Source organism: Rhinatrema bivittatum, chromosome 6 (genome assembly GCF_901001135.1).
Source record: "Rhinatrema bivittatum chromosome 6, aRhiBiv1.1, whole genome shotgun sequence".
NCBI classification, from domain to species: domain Eukaryota; kingdom Metazoa; phylum Chordata; class Amphibia; order Gymnophiona; family Rhinatrematidae; genus Rhinatrema; species Rhinatrema bivittatum.
Genome location: NC_042620.1, coordinates 104,716,801 through 104,733,162, shown reverse-complemented (window position 1 = coordinate 104,733,162; position 16,362 = coordinate 104,716,801). Strand labels below are relative to the sequence as shown.

At 40.5% G+C, this 16,362-nt stretch overlaps 1 protein-coding gene across 1 annotated transcript in view; it reads right to left on the bottom strand.

The window, feature by feature from the left end:
• The window catches only part of NOSTRIN (nitric oxide synthase trafficking), a 104,690-nt gene that overhangs the window by 67,444 nt on the left and 20,884 nt on the right, over positions 1 to 16,362 (bottom strand). The window contains exons 5-7 of the mRNA XM_029607899.1: positions 14,216 to 14,278; positions 8,538 to 8,636; positions 5,477 to 5,602 (exon numbers count right to left, since the gene is read on the bottom strand). Coding sequence (XP_029463759.1) covers positions 5,477 to 5,602; positions 8,538 to 8,636; positions 14,216 to 14,278 — 288 coding nt within the window. The remainder of the gene's footprint in view (positions 1 to 5,476; positions 5,603 to 8,537; positions 8,637 to 14,215; positions 14,279 to 16,362) is intronic.

Genomic DNA, 16,362 nt, shown 5'->3' with positions numbered 1-16,362 from the left:
AGGCTACTTAATGGAGCTAGAATAGGAGCATGTGTGGCATTTTGGTTACAGATTTGGATGAGTGTAGAGGCAGTCCCCAGCAAATAAATGCTTATATGGTCCTTAGTGACACCTGAACCCTGGAGAAAGGGTTACATAAAACGACGCCCAATGTGGGGCTCGAGAGTGGTAAAGAAGTGCAACAGTGTGTTTTCAATGAGAAATTTGAAGTCTGGCAATCGTACAACGTATAAGTGAAGTATAGAGAAAAAACACAAAACTTAATAAAGGTTGAGATCTTTCCCACACCCGAGGATCAGCAAGAAGGGAAGAGCACCAAGGAAGAAGGAACGTGTGATGTGTACATCTGACCATCATAGTGTATGCGACATTCGACCAAAGAAGCAGCATAAAAGTGTTAGTGCACCCATAATGTCATTCTCAGCATGAAGGAAAGCGTATTAGATAGAGCATGTGCTGAGCAATCAGTGAGCTGTAGGCCGTAAATCCTCAAATCCAGCAGGAAAACAAGTGATCAAGACAAGCAAAGTTATATCTTATCAAGTGAATTTCTGGATAACGCAATTGTATGCGGTGAAGCGAAGTGAACACCTTGTGCGATTCAAGAAGCGGTACTGCTTTAAAAAGACTATTATGGTTGATAAGCCAACACTTAGAACATCCAGTTCCAGTGAAGGCAGCCCTCCAAAGACAGCAAGGAGTCATATGCCATACAAATGCTCAGAGGTCAATGGGTGAGTGAGATGGTGATCCCCGTTCATGGACCAGGACATATATTTGGCCTGACATTGGTGGAGTGACCCATGCAGTACAAAGCAGTGCTACAAATGTCCTTTGCTGGAACAGGAGCAATCCTGGTTATTGAAAGCGCAGACTGTAGGGCCTGCCAATGCTTGGAACAAGTCTTTACACATTGCTATTATTGCAAGGTCCCTCTGAGTGGGTCCCGGTATTTTCATGGGGTGGCAAGGAGGCCCCTTAGCGGTTAGCACATTTCGGTGCATGTCGATCCATCGTAGTGATAAACAGACTTCTCCTGTGGGGTCTGAAGATAGCAGCGGATTACTGAAGGGTCAAAGAGCAAAGCAGCAGACAAAAAACCCCTCACCTAAGGTGGCGGTCAGTTTCACAGTGGCTGGTGCAGCCAAGTTGGAGACACAATGTGGCCCGACCCACCCCATTCATGGAACATGACTTTTGTGAAAATGTGTTGCCCAGTGTAACAGTTCACTATCGCTAAGGCTGTTTTTGGCTGCAAAAGCCTGTGAATGCTAAGCATTTCAGTAATCTTTTCTAACCTTCATTACCTTGTAAATATTTGCTATCTGGTCACTCCAGAAATAAAAATTTAATTATTTGAAATATAAATTGGTATAAACCTTATTTTGTATAGTTATCCTATCAGCATCCACCACAAAGATAGTGAGGGACAGAGTTCACAGAGGGGAGACTCAGGCGGAGGGTTTTCACTGTTCTAACCCAAGAAAAATTCTCTACCCCTCTTACTTCTGGGCCCTGGTCCACTACTTGACCCAAACTTCCATTTGAACCCTAACCCAAGAGATTTGCACTTGGCTCTCACAGGAGTCAGAACCTCTTTACATTTTGTGTGACCAGCCGGTTATATATATGCAGCCAATTGTGGACTAAAGAACATGGCAAACAAATAGGGAGAATACAAGAGCTTCTAAAGTGGAGAAAAGAAACAATACTACATTATGGAAAAAAATCCTAAAGTGTGATGACCACACCAAAGCATCAAAGAGCGCCAGGAGAGGGATCTAGATAGATTCTTTCATGCCACACTTTCTCCAATACATCACTTGCTTCCTTGCTTATGAATTCTCTTCCTTTCCAGCTGCTTAGGATTGACTGCACTTTGAAATCTCCTTTTGATTCTCAAGCAGACCATCAAAACATCTAAGCTCAACCATAGTTTTGACTCTCAAGTTCTAGCTAGTGACAAGAAAAGAATGTGCTGTCAAATTCAGTAATATGCTACACACAAGCGCTTTTCAATTGCCTGAACATTCTTTTTATGAATTACACAGAACAAAGGCACTCAATTTGCTAGTATTCCATTTCTGTTATCTCTCTTAATTAATACATTCCATCACAATATGTAAAAGGACCATTGTACTGGGCTTACTTAGGTATAATGTTTGCGTTAGCCTATATAATGAGCCCTTCATATAATCATCGGTACATGTCAGTCCATATGATAGTCCATCAAACTATTAAAGTGCCTAGTATCTTCATATATATATATATATATATATATATATATATATATATATATATATATTTATTTATTTATTTATTTGTTTGTTTGTTTGTTTGTTTATTTATTTATTTATTTATTAGTATATATTTTATGAACAATTTTTAATTTACATAAAAAAACATGTATGTCGCACTATGGATGCTTATCTTTAATAAAGTTCCCCTTCATGCTCTCCAGAATTGTTTGTAAATATATTTCTTGTTAGTTTTGTCTTACCTATTGGACTGTTGTTTTGTATGTAGAATAACTAACATGTGGGTATGAAGTCTTGAGATGGTGAAAATAACAGGCAGTTGGACTCAGTTCAATATGACCTCAGCAGAGAGTAAAATGTTTAAAAGAGTGGAAGCATCAAATTGATACCATAAGCCTCAGAAGAAAAGGTGTTTAACATATTTTAATTGCATTTCTGAAAAGTCATTAGTGGTCATTAAAATATGTTTGCCTACTAAGAGGGAGTGTGGATAAGTTTATGTCTATCTAATTGTGCGGAAAGGAAATTCATAACATATTTAATGATCTGTTAAATTGCATCACCTTGGTAATAATGTAATGGGAAGAATAACATTTTTTATAAACAAATATTACATCATTTTTATCTCAGTATAATCTATTAGATCATTAAATGCATCACAGCTCTTGGTGCAATTCCACTGAGTGTCATTCTTAAGACCTTCCAATGAAAGTACATCATCAAGTTCAAAGACGCAAGAATAAGTCACAGAACTAACATACTTATGTTGAGCAATAACTAGTGATCTGGTGGGCTTTGGTGCAAGTTGTGTCTCTATACAAAATTCAATATACACAATTCCAAACTGCGTACATTGAAATAGATGAACCTTGGCATGCTCTGTTAACAATCTAAAACAACCTTTCTACCAAGCTGATCTGAAAATCAACGAAGTTGAAATACTCCTCACTAAAATATGTGGTATAAACAGAGCTCTTATAACCTTTAGCAGAAAAAAAACTAATTGAGTTGAAAATACAATTTTTTCCTCCATATTGGAGAGCTAGATTCTACGCAGTCTACATTTTTGTATGTAACCCATGCTGAACCTAGCAAAGCACAACTCTGGGAATGTGGGCTCCTTAATATGCATTTTAATTTAGCATAAATTCTTTTATGTTATTTATTTATTTATTTATTTATTTATTTAAAGTTTTTTTTTATACCGATTTTCCTGCATAAAATGCATATCAAACCAGTTTATGGTAAATTTTATTATTTATTACGGTAATTGGGAGTCCATCTGGTATAATTTTATATATTCTACATTGTAAATGTATTGAAATTTTAAAATATGGAGGTAATTTTCAAAAGGTTGTACACAAATAAATGGGCATTTGAGAACTGGTACTTTTATGAGTGTGTGACACCTTTGAAATTTCACTGAATTTTCAAAAGGTTTTACGTGTATAAATGGGCTTTTGAAAATTGCTACAATATATGCAACTTTTACATTGGTAATTTCTTTGAAAATTCACTCCTATTGGGGCGGATTTTAAAAGCCCTGCGTGCGCCGGCGTGCCTATTTTGCATAGGCCGCTGGCGCGCGCAGAGCCCCGGGATGCGCGTAAGTCCCGGGGCTTTGTAAAAGGGGCAGGGAGGGGGCGTGTCGGGGGCTTTCCCGAAATGACGCAGTGTTTCGGGGGCGGGCCCTGACATTTTGGGGGCGGGCCCAGGGGCGTGGCGCTAGCCCGGGGGCATGGTCGAGGCCTCCGGACCAGCCCCCGGGTCTGGTGACGGCACGCTAGCAGCCCGCTGGTGCGTGCAGATTTATGTCTGCTTTTAGCAGGCGTAAATCTGCCAACAAAGGTAAGGGGGGGGGTTTAGATAGGGCCAGGGGGGTGGGTTAGATAGGGGAAGGGAGGGGAAGGTGGGGAGAGGGTGAAGGAAAGTTCCCTCCGAGGCCGCTCCGAAATCGGAGTGGCCTCAGAGGGAACAGGCAGCGCGTGCTGGGCTCGGCGCGCGCAGGTTGCACAAATGTGCACCCCCTTGCGCGCACCGACCCCAGATTATATAAGATACGCGTGGCTACGCGCGTATCTTATAAAATCCAGCGTACTTTTGTTCGCGCCTGGTGCGCGAACAAAAGTACGCGATCGCACAATTTTTTTAAATCTACCCCATTATGTTTAAATGTGGAGTTATTTATTACTGAATAGTGTAGCGTTTTAAAACTTTTCATAAACCATTTTATTTATGTATTTATTTATTTTTTGTTTTTATATACCGATCTTCCTGCATTAGATACAAATCAAACCGGTTTACAAAGAACAAAGAACTTGCCTGTAGGCGATACATGGAACCATGAACGTATAAGAAAAAACTCTGGGTAACATAGTCAGAAAGTAAACTGACCAGGAAAACAATTAGCATTACATAGTAATAAGGTCACAATAAACGGTCAATCCAATTGATTGTGCATGGATCCATTAGGCAGAAAAAGACTAAAGGGTATCTGAGGGTCTCTTCAAGGTAACATGAGTTAGAGAAAAAGTGAAAAATGAAAGAGAACTTATAACAAACCATATCATAATTGTGAAGAGAAATGAGGAGGGATAAGTTGCGAGAAATGGAGATCATGGAGAGCATTTTAAGCACGTTTGTTAAAGCGGTCTAAACATTTTAATAAACCAATCATCCAGGCTAGAATTATTTCGTTTAAAGATTTTTCCTATGCTTATTTATATAGTAGCATGTATCTACAATATTTGATTCTAGTCTGTATTGCTGCCTTAAAATGAATTTGCAGAAAGCATTGCAAGTTTTACATGTAGGAGGATATTTCCAAACTCAGGTTAAGTCATTAGTAGGGTTAAAGTTTGATCATTTCTTCCTTTTTCCTTTGGATTTCCAGCTCAGTCGGAAAAAGCCACTACAAGGGGCTACAGTGCCATAAGCCTTCATTTGCAACTACCTGGTGTTTTTTCTTCTATTTCTAAAACTAACCTCCCCTTTTATTTAGCCCAATCACTGCAGTAATAATCCTTTGGCCAGCCATCACAGACAATGGCTCTCTCACATGCACTCGTCTGATCATGAGCTGGCACTGTTGCACACACACACACACACACACATTCACAATTAAGGTACTTTTTAGTAAAATTTCACACAGTATTCCAATAAAATTATCATAGAATGAAGAGGTATGCTAATAGCAGAGCATGTACAACAATACTTGCCTCATAACAGCTTTCTAATGACGTCTCCCATTTAAGGTGAGCTGCATGACCAGCTATATTCTCCTGGTAATAGGTTTCATCAGCTTTTGTCAATATCTCTGTAGATTTTTTCAATTTATTGAGTAACTAAGTTTTAAAAAAGAAATAACATGATTTCATAGGGGATATTTAGAATGTCAAGAGCATTAAACTAAGAAGAAACTTTCTCTGTTAATAACCGAATGCATGATGAACTAACTTGTGTTTATTCTTAATACAAATAAAGACCTCACATTTTTTAATAAGTACTGCCACTGGCATGAAACAGAAAATATCTGTCCGGAGGCAGTAGTAACTGAAAATATCTGCCCGGAGGCAGTAGTAACTTTTAAGATAAAGGTAGGGAGGGGGTTTAGATAGGGCCGGGGGGATGGGTTAGGTAGGGGAAGCGAGGGGAAGGTGCAGGGGGTGAATGGAAAGTTCCCTCCGAGGCCGCTCCGATTTCGGAGCGGCCTCGGAGGGAACGGGCAGCGCGCGCAGGGCTCGGCGCATACAAGTTGCACAAATATGATTTACTGTAAATATGATTTACAGTTGTTTTAGTCATATGAGATATAAGAACATAAGAACATAAGAAAATGCCATACTGGATCAGACCAAGGGTCCATCAAGCCCAGCATCCTGTTTCCAACAGTGACCAATCCAGGCCATAGGAACCTGGCAAGTACCCAAAAACTAAATCTATTCCATGTTACCGTTGCTAATGGCAGTGGCTATTCTCTAAGGGCCGGATTTTAAAAGGGTTACGTGCCTAAGGTATGCGCGTAACCCTTTTAAATCCCCCCTGCGTGCGCCGAGCCTATTTTACATAGGCTCGGTGGCGCGCACAAGCCCCGGGACGTGCATAAGTCCCAGGGCTTGCAAAAAGGGGCGGTCGGGGCGTGGTCAGGGGGCATGGTTTAGGATCGGGGGCGTGTTCGGGGGCATGTGGGCAATCCGGGGGCGTGGCTGAGTGCCCCAACACAGCGGCCTGTGTCGGGGCCTGCCGCTCCGGCGTGCATAAGTTACTACTGCCCGGAGGCAGTAGTAACTTTTAAGATAAAGGTAGGGAGGGGGTTTAGATAGGGCCGGGGGGATGGGTTAGGTAGGGGAAGCGAGGGGAAGGTGCAGGGGGTGAATGGAAAGTTCCCTCCGAGGCCGCTCCAATTTCGGAGCGGCCTCGGAGGGAACGGGCAGCGCGCGCAGGGCTCGGCGCGTGCAAGTTGCACAAATGTGCACCCCCTTGTGCGTGCCGACCCCGGATTTTATAAGATACTAGGGGCTACGCGCGTATGTTGTAAAATCCAGCGTACTTTTGTTCGTGCCTGGTGTGCGAACAAAAGTACGCGCACGCGCTGTTTCTTAAAATGTACCCCTAAGTGAACTTAATAGCAGGTAATGGACTTCTCCTCCAAGAACTTATCCAATCCTTTTTTAAACACAGCTATACTAACTGCACTAACCACATCCTCTGGCAACAAATTCCAGAGTTTAATTGTGCATTGAGTAAAAAAGAACTTTCTCCGATTTCAATGTGTTATCCACTATGACACCTAGATCTCTTTCTTGGGTTGTAGCACCTAATATGGAACCCAACATTGTGTAATTATAGCATGGGTAATTTTTCCCTATATGCATCACCTTGCACTTATCCATATTAAATTTCATCTGCCATTTGGATGCCCAATTTTCCAGTCTCACAAAGTCTTCCTGCAATTTATCACAATCTGCTTGTGATTTAACTATTCTAAACAATTTTGTGTCATCTGCAAATCTGATTATCTCACTCGTTATATTTCTTTCCAGATCATTTATAAATAAATTGAAAAGTAAGGGTCCCAATACAGATCCCTGAGGCACTCCACTGTCCACTCCCTTCCACTGAGAAAATTGTCCATTTAATCCTGCTCTCTGTTTCCTGTCTTTTAGCCAGTTTGCAATCCACGAAAGGACATCGCCACCTATCCCATGACTTTTTACTTTTCCTAGAAGCCTCTCATGAGGAACTTTGTCAAACGCCTTCTGAAAATCCAAGTATACTACATCTACCGGTTCACCTTTATCCACATGTTTATTAACTCCTTCAAAAAAGTGAAGCAGATTTGTGAGGCAAGACTTGCCCGGGGTAAAGCCATGCTGACTTTGGTCCATTAAACCATGTCTTTCTATATGTTCTGTGATTTTTATGTTTAGAACACTTTCCACTATTTTTCCTGGCACTGAAGTCAGGCTAACCTGAATAGTGTAGTGACCTACAGTTATGATGTGTTACTTTTAAGTTGATGACCCCCAAAAAAATGCTAATCCCTATTTTTAATGTTTATTTTATTTTTGTGTTGTGTAATGTTGCCATGCTAGTAACTGATTTAAGTTGTAGCTAGATATGAATATAATTATCATGTGATGTTTCTAAACCATTGTGATTGTTTTTAATAAGACAGGATATATAAATATTGAAAAAAAATAAATACTCCTCTTACTTGTGAGCTATAACTTTAACCAATCCTCTTCTCTTATCTTCTTGAATAAGTGACATGTTTGTTTAGCAGGCATATATCTGTAGGGTACCTTCTGTAGTAATGTTTTTCTTTATAGTATTTTATATATTTAATTGTTTATGAGGCTAAGCAAGACTAGATGTTTGAAATGAACCCTCATTCTCTCAATGATACACATATGTTTGTACATGTACAAATTATTATTTTACATTATTTAAAAAGAAAAACAAAAAAACCCTGAAACTTTCAAGGTTTCTATAATAATATAATCTTTAAAAAAAGCTATTTCTACTGTACTGTAGAAGCAAACATTTTTATGAGGTTTTTCTATATCTGATAATCAAATGCAAATCCTCAAGATACTATCCATTTTTTTTTTTGTCTACTGTATGGTTGATCTGGTGCCCTGCTGGTTTTCCAGAAAATAATAAACCTAATTTAAGTCTAAACTGTCTTGGTCTACTTTATATTTTCTAGTCAGTCATTGATGCTAGTAATTACATCTTCTCATGGATTTGTCTCTAAGGTTTGCTCTGGTGATTTACCTTTTGCTTCTCCTTGTCTGTCACTGATTGCTTTACATTTTGTGCAAAATGGAAAAGTGCTTCATGTTTCTTGGTATAATCCATTAGATTTTTCTTGGCCTACAGCAAAATGTAAGAAAAAAACATTAGTGAAAAAGAAGTACTGAAATTGTACATTTTTATACAAAATCACAGTTAAGGTAACTTACCAATAGTAGTAGGAACAATCAATACATTTTTTATTTCATGGCTACTGCTTCACAAACCACCTTCCACAGAATATGCCCAACAAGTTTTAAAGAGGACAGTTTTTAGAGGGATTTTCCATGAGTTAACATATGTTTATCCATGGAGAAAGCCCCTTTGAAAATTGTCCACTCTCCCAGTGTAGGTAAGGTATGAACTAGGGATGTGCATTTGTTTGAAACAAACTAGGAAATGTCAATGACATTTCCCTTTTCTTTTCATTATTTTTTCAAAATGGAACAAAAGAAAAAAATACATTTTTGTTGGTTTTCTTTGTTTTATTTTAGGGAAAACAGAATTCTCTATGGTTCCAAAATCTGCCCTGTGGACCTCTGGCCTGCTCCTCAGGCCCGCAGTCTGCCTTGAAGTCTCCCTTGGGACTTCCTCTCACCCATCCACTCCTGTCCTCCCAGAAAGCTACTGGGGCTGGGAAAAACCCCGGCCCTCACCTGCCCCTCCCATGGGGTCCACTGAAAAGTAAAAGGGGTAGGAAAGATGCTCATTTGTCTCCTGCCCCAGCAGTGTTGCCTTCAAAATAGTGCCTGTTGGGCCTGAGACTAACACCATAGTGATTTTAAAACGGGTGTCGGTTTCTGGGCTGGTCAGTGCCATTTTCTTGTACAGGTATACAAACATATGTTTGTACAAGTAAAAGGCACCAACCGGCCCTGAGACCATCGCCGTTTGACAATACTATGGTGCAGCTCTCAGGGCTAATCAGCACCATTTTAAACAGAACACAGAGGGGGCAGGAGGTGAGTGGGTATTTCTCCTACCTCTTTTACTTTATAGTGGACCCCATGGGCAGGCTAAGTTCCTGGCTACAGCACTTCGGGGGTCGGTGGCATGGAACCCAGGGCTCACATGGGCTCCCTAGCATTTAATTTTTTTAAGGAAGTGGGTTAAACGATTATTTCAGTTCAGTAAAAAGCACTGAAACAAAATAAATATCAAGCTAAAGGATTTTCAGATTAAAAGACCTGCAAAAATGAATTAAGACAATTTTTGGGCTTGCACACTACTAGTATACACACTGTTTACAGAAGGTATGCTCCCCTCCCCTCATAAGAACATAAGAAATTGCCATGCTGGGTCAGACCAAAGGTCCATCAAGCCCAGCATCCTGTTTCCAACAGAGGCCAAACCAGGCCACAAGAACCTGGCAATTACCCAAACACAAAGAAGATCCCATGCTACTGATGCAATTAATAGCAGTGGCTATTCCCTAAGTAAACTTGATTAATAGCCGTTAATGGACTTCTCCTTCAAGAACTTATCCAAACCTTTTTTGAACCCAGTTACACTAACTGCACTAACCACACCCTCTGGCAACAAATTCCAGAGCTTTATTGTGCGTTGAGTGAAAAAGAATTTTCTCCGATTAGTCTTAAATGTGCTACTTGCTAACTTGATGGAAAGCCCCCTAGTCCTTCTATTATGCGAAAGTGTAAATAACTGAGTCACATCTACTCGTTCAAGACCTCTCATGATCTTAAAGACCTCTATCATATCCCCCCTCAGCCGTCTCTTCTCCAAGCTGAACAGCCCTAACCTCTTCAGCCTTTCTTCATAGGGGAGCTGTTCCATCCCCTTTATCATTTTGGTTGCCCTTCTCTATACCTTCTCCATGGGGAGAAAAAGGAGCAATGCTAGGGGTGGGGAGGAGGTAGGGGTGGAGAGGAGGTAGGGCCAAGCCTGTCCCAGTAAAGTATCCATAGCGATTTTATCTTTAACATATTTGTTATTTTCTGGCTAGGAATTTATGGGGGTAACCTGTACAATGCAGCAGACACTGGCATAAGCATAAGCTTGCTGGGCAGACTGGGTGGATCATTTGCTCCTTTTCTGCTGTAATTTCTATGTTTCTATGCTTCCATTCACTTAGCTTTCCTTGATTCCATGCCTCATCCTTCAGAAACCACAAGGTGAGTCACAATAAAATGAGACCAGCAAATGCATATCAGGTCAATCAAACCCCTGCAAACTCTGTAGGAACTTTTGTACATAGGGGCTTTGCCAGGTTAGAGATTTTCAAAGGGAAATTCCATTGGGAGTTTCCCTTTGAAAATCAGTTGGCAGGCCCGTGAGTAGGAAATACCTGCAGGACTACAAGTAGCACAGGAACTCTTTAAAACTGACCCCAAGATCAGCAGAAGGGAGGAACTGAATTGCTCTGTGCATTGTCACAGATGTAAAGAGTCTTTTGTTTCTAGGTCACCATTCAAGTCTAGTTCACGCTGACAGCAATACATGGTCTATGTGAAATGAACTGGTAGTCTTTGCACAGTCCACACCTGTAAAATTGCAATTAGAAATGGCATGAATATGGTTTTCCATGAAAACAGCAAACTAGCTATTGTGGGAGTTGCAACAAAATTTATAAACTGGGTAATAAGTTGGTTAGGCAGCAGGACTCAGAGAATGATAGTGAATGGAGTCTATTCTGGTGAAAGAAAAGAGCCGAGGATCCGTTGTAGGGTCAGATTTGTATTAATTTTTACTCACATTTATGACACAACTGTCCAGTCAAAGGATCTAGGCAACTTATAAAACTGATAACAAATTAAACACTCCCAAATGAAATCAATAATGCTACACACTAAACCAAGGGGCATTCTGTTAATGTGCAGGCAGGAAAATACCATTGCTGCAACCTCCAATGTGGGTGCTGTGGCAAAATGGCCAAATTTCTTTTTCAGTATTGGCTAAATCCCTTTGCTGAAAAGTAAAGGAAGCAATTGGACCAATTTGCTGGCCTGTATTCAGTGACTAGTGACTATGGTCTTATTGATGACTATTTTGATGCTTTGCCATTTTTATCTGTGAGGAAGACTTCTTTTTTGTCCATCATTCCTGCTTGAAAGAGAGGAATGAAGAAGAATGATTTTTCCCTGTTGCAGTAAATTTGGATCCCTCAGACCACACAATCCCAGGGACATTTGAGAGGAGGCTGAAAGAGTAAAACTGGAATCAACAGCAAGGAGAAGAGGGGAGGGCCCTGAGGCTTCACATAGGAGCATAAGAACAGCGTTGCCGATAGAAATGTCAGTACCAAGTGACTATCCTGTGGATCGTATGGAAAAAGAGAAGATCCTAAAGTACCAAATGATGCAATCTGAGGCCAGGAAAATGTGGGAGAAATACACAGAAATTATTTCAATTGTATTGGGTGCCATTAGCCTGATTAAAAAGATCTTCCAGGTGCATGTAGACATTATTGCCTGTGCATATAACATCCAATGAACTCTAGAAGGAAACTCTCTGGCAGAAAAATATTAAGAAAAGCATTAGCAGTAAATCTGAGAGATTGAGTTCATGCTCAACATACCCTGGCTTATCAGTGAGGTTCATTCCTGTCATGTTATGCACAAAATTAACCTTTTTGGAGACATTAGCCAGAGTTTCTGCTAAGGAGTTTGTTTGTGTATTTTTCATGTTTACTACCAATAAAAATGTCAAAACAAAAAAAGAAATGGGAGAGGAAAGCTTCTGAAGAAAGAAGGATCAAGCAGTGGGCCCCAGGTATTTTGTAAGGGAAATCTGTGAGGGATGGGAGAACCCATTCCAATGCACCCTGGGAAGCCTCATATTCCATTTACTGGGGAGAAAAGGGACCCCTGGGAAAAGACTAAGGTACCATAAACCCAGATAATTTTTGACTTGACATATTGCTTTGTTTGTGGTTTTGATAAAAAGACAATAGACTTAGTACCAATTAATTTCTATTGAAAATTTTGAACAGTAAAGGGTACATATTCAGGCGCCGAGTGGCTGTGTCGCTGATTATACCCGGCTATCTTAAAAGTTAGCTGGAGAGGTATGTCTGACTAACTTTAGACATGCCTGCAGTGGAGCCAGAGTTAGCCCATTAACCGAACCAGCTAACTCTGCTCTTCTCTGGAATGCCTACCACCTGCCCCAGAACACCAGATATATCCGGCTAAAGAGTTATCCAGCTAGAATTTAGCCAGATAAGTCACCGAATATCACGGCTAAGCCATTTAAACAGATAACTTTTCAGTTATCCATCTAAATGGCTTTTGAATATCTACCCCTTAATTGGGGGTTTTTTTTGGAACACCCTACTCACATGTCCAGCCTGTTTCAAGGCACAGAGAAGTTAGAGAAACACAGAATTTTGATTTACACTCATAGAAAGACAGACTGACACTATGGGGCAACCCGGTGCAAACAGATCTACACCCGATTTTATAACATGAGCACGCAGCCACCCGCATGTTATAAAATCCAGGGTTGGCGCGCCAAGAGGGTGCACAATTGTGCAACTTGCACGCACCGAGCTGCGCAGCCTGCCTCCGTTCCGAAATTGGAGTGGCCTCGGAGGGAACTTTCCTTCCGCCCCCCCTCCCCGCACCTTCCCCTCCCTTCCCCTACCTAACCCACCCCCCAGCCCTACCTAGAACCCCTCCTTACCTTTGTTGAAGAAGTTACGCGCACCAGCCGACCCGCAATTCCGGGCACACCGGCAAATGGCCGCTGTGCCTGAAGGCTCAGGCCATGCCACGCCACGCCACCGGACCACCCATGCCCCGCCCCTTTTTGCAAGCCCCGGGACATATGCGCGTCCTGGGGCTTGCGCGCACCACCGAGCCTATGCAAGATAGGCTCAGCGCGCGCAGGGGCAGCTTGGGGCAGCTTTTCGGGGGTTACGCGCGTATCGTACGCACGTAACCCTTTGAAAATCTGCCTCTATGCCTTGGGCCTTGGAGGTCTACCTTTCCGCATCCTTCAGAGAATCCAGACCAGGGTTTGGTGGGATTGTGCATGGACTAAGCCTTTGTACTGAGTGTTCTCCCTTGCCTCCATTGCTACACCTAGAAGAGGGGCTATATTGCACAAATTATTTATCAGTGCATGAGTGCTTAGATTGTAATCCTTCTAGGGACAGAGAAATAGCTATAGTTCCTAAATGTAACTTGCCATGGGCTATCAGTGATAAGGCATGAGCTAAACTCCAAATAAAATAAATATAAAATAAATGAGTGTATGCTTGTTGAATTGTTTTGTTTTTCATTTGTCTATACTCCGCTTAGCATGCTCCACTATAAGAGATTATAAGTACTGTAAACAAATCAAATAAATGGTGCATTCTCTTGCTAAATATGGTAAACTAAACCTGATCCAGGTTAAACATGCAGTTTAATATTTAATCAGCATACTTCTCTTAGGTTAAACATGCAGTTTAATATTTAGACAGCATACTTCTCTTAGTTGTAGAACATAAAAACCACAACACAAATCTTAAAAAAGTTAATGCTACAACCTTGTAATTTCTTCTTGGTACTTTCTGTCTTTTTTCTTAAATGGTACAGCACTTTGCTCCACTCATCCAAGAAGTGGGAGGAGTCAGATTTTAATATTAAAAATTCAAACAGTAGTAAAACAAACTTGTTCATTTCACATATATAACAGGATACAATTGGTGAACTTGCCTTAATCTGCTCCTTCCAATTGTTGATGACTAGGTTTGCCCTCTTCTTAACTTCATTATCTAGCTAAAATCCAAGAAATACATAGCCAGAAGCATTTAGATAGTTCCAAAGTTTATGCTCATGTAGTTTTGTTGTCAAATGATAGTTGTTATAAAGAGAAATTATCAGCATTACAAATAATCTCACTTTTCTTAAAATGATAATATTCAACCATTTGCATGGCTAATATATGATTATGCAACTCTATTTTCATGAAAAATCAGTATAATAAGCCAGTCTGGTTGCTTGATTTGACTTTTACTGGTGATTAAAGTCAAGATGTGCTGTCACATATTGGCATGAAAATAATGCAATGTGAATCCTCCCTAAGGGCTTAGCTCAGCCACGGGTAATAAAACATTGCATTTTTTTTTTGGTAGTGTTTTCAACAAAACTGAATTCCACTATTTTCTCAGTTATGGCACATCAGAATCATAAATAAAGTCAGCTCAGGGACAGAAGGCAGTGTAAATAAATGATTGCTTCTGGAGAGGAAAGGAGAGATGAACCAATGCTCCTTTTTTTTTTTATTTACTATAAAACACCAAGGCATATTCATGCAATCATATTCTTCAACTGCCTGTCGCTAACTATTGTAAAGTGTCATTAGAATAACTGTTGGACCTTTTTGTGGTTGCGTTCTAAGGAAACCATAGTCCTTTTTTAAAATACAATCCAAATGGTATTTCATAAGAATTGCTCTGAAATATAAAATGCATTGGTACCTTATAACAAAAAGTTATTGAGTACTGTTACTGCTGTGTCTTATTATTGAAAGTGTCACTGTGAATTGGTTTTTTTTCTCATTAGAAAATCACACATTGTTCTTTTCATCTGACCGTCCTCACCATCAAATCTGCACAGTTATAACAAATAAGACACGACAGCAGCAGCAGCTATTAACTTACCATACAGTCAAGATCTCTTATAGGAAAAAATAATATAGTAAAATTTCTAACAAGGTAGAGTCTAAGGGATTGTCCATGTGTGCCTGCTAGTTTTAATAGATGACTATTTTATCATAATGGCAGCAGTTACCCTATTCCTTGGGAGATCAACTTTCAAAACTATCTGTAGTACACAATAAGGGGTAGATTTTCAAAGGGTTACGTGCGTAGGTTATGCGTGTATCCCCGAAAACCTACCCCAAACCCCCCTGTGCGCACCGAGCCTATCTTGCATAGGCTGCCGGCGCGTGCAAAGCTCCTGGACGCGCGTAAGTCCCGGGGCTTTCCTAGGGGGGGCGTGTCGGGGATGTGTCGCGGCCGGCGCGTCATCCTGGGCGTGTTGGGGGGGGCGTGTCGCAGCCGGCGCGTCATCGGGGACGTTCCAGGGGCATGGGGGGAATTCTGGCTGAAGAACCAGGAGGGTCTTGATGACCTAGAGATAGATTGGGAAAACTGGTGGACTAACTGGTAAAACTGATCATTTTCTTCACACGTGCATGTTACAAAATTTGATGACTTACATGCATAACAGCAACAAGTAATTAGGAAAATATGCAAGTTAAATCTCCATATGTAAATGATTAAAATTATGAGCACAAATACTTGAGTATAGGAGATATGTGCCACTAGTCCAGATAAGTCTCAAAAACTGCTACTTATGCAGCTAAGTAGTAAATAATATAGCCGGATAAGTGAGAAAATGCTACTTGTCTAGTTATGTTAAAAATACTTCCTGAGTATCTTTTGGATATGCAAATATGTTGTTGGGTTGGTCTAAGTGTATTTTATATAGTGTGCGCACATTTGTGCAAAAAATATAAAATACATACGATTGCACATGTGTATCCATCTACATGCACTGATTGGTGTGCTCACGCATGTATTAAAGTTATCTTCAATTTGTGCACATAAGTGAATGCACGGAAATTTATGCAAGAATTTTTAAAACTATGTGGTGTGTACCACACAGGTTATAAAATAATGCTATTTCTGCCCTGAAGGTGCATGCGTACATTGTAGTAAACACGTATATTTCCAATGCTAGAAAATGGTTAATTTCCCTACTTATTTTAAAAATGTATGCACATAAATTTTAGGTGTGCAAAAATATATTATGTCCACCTAACTATCCTGATTTAAAAGCAAAGGCAAGTATTTTAT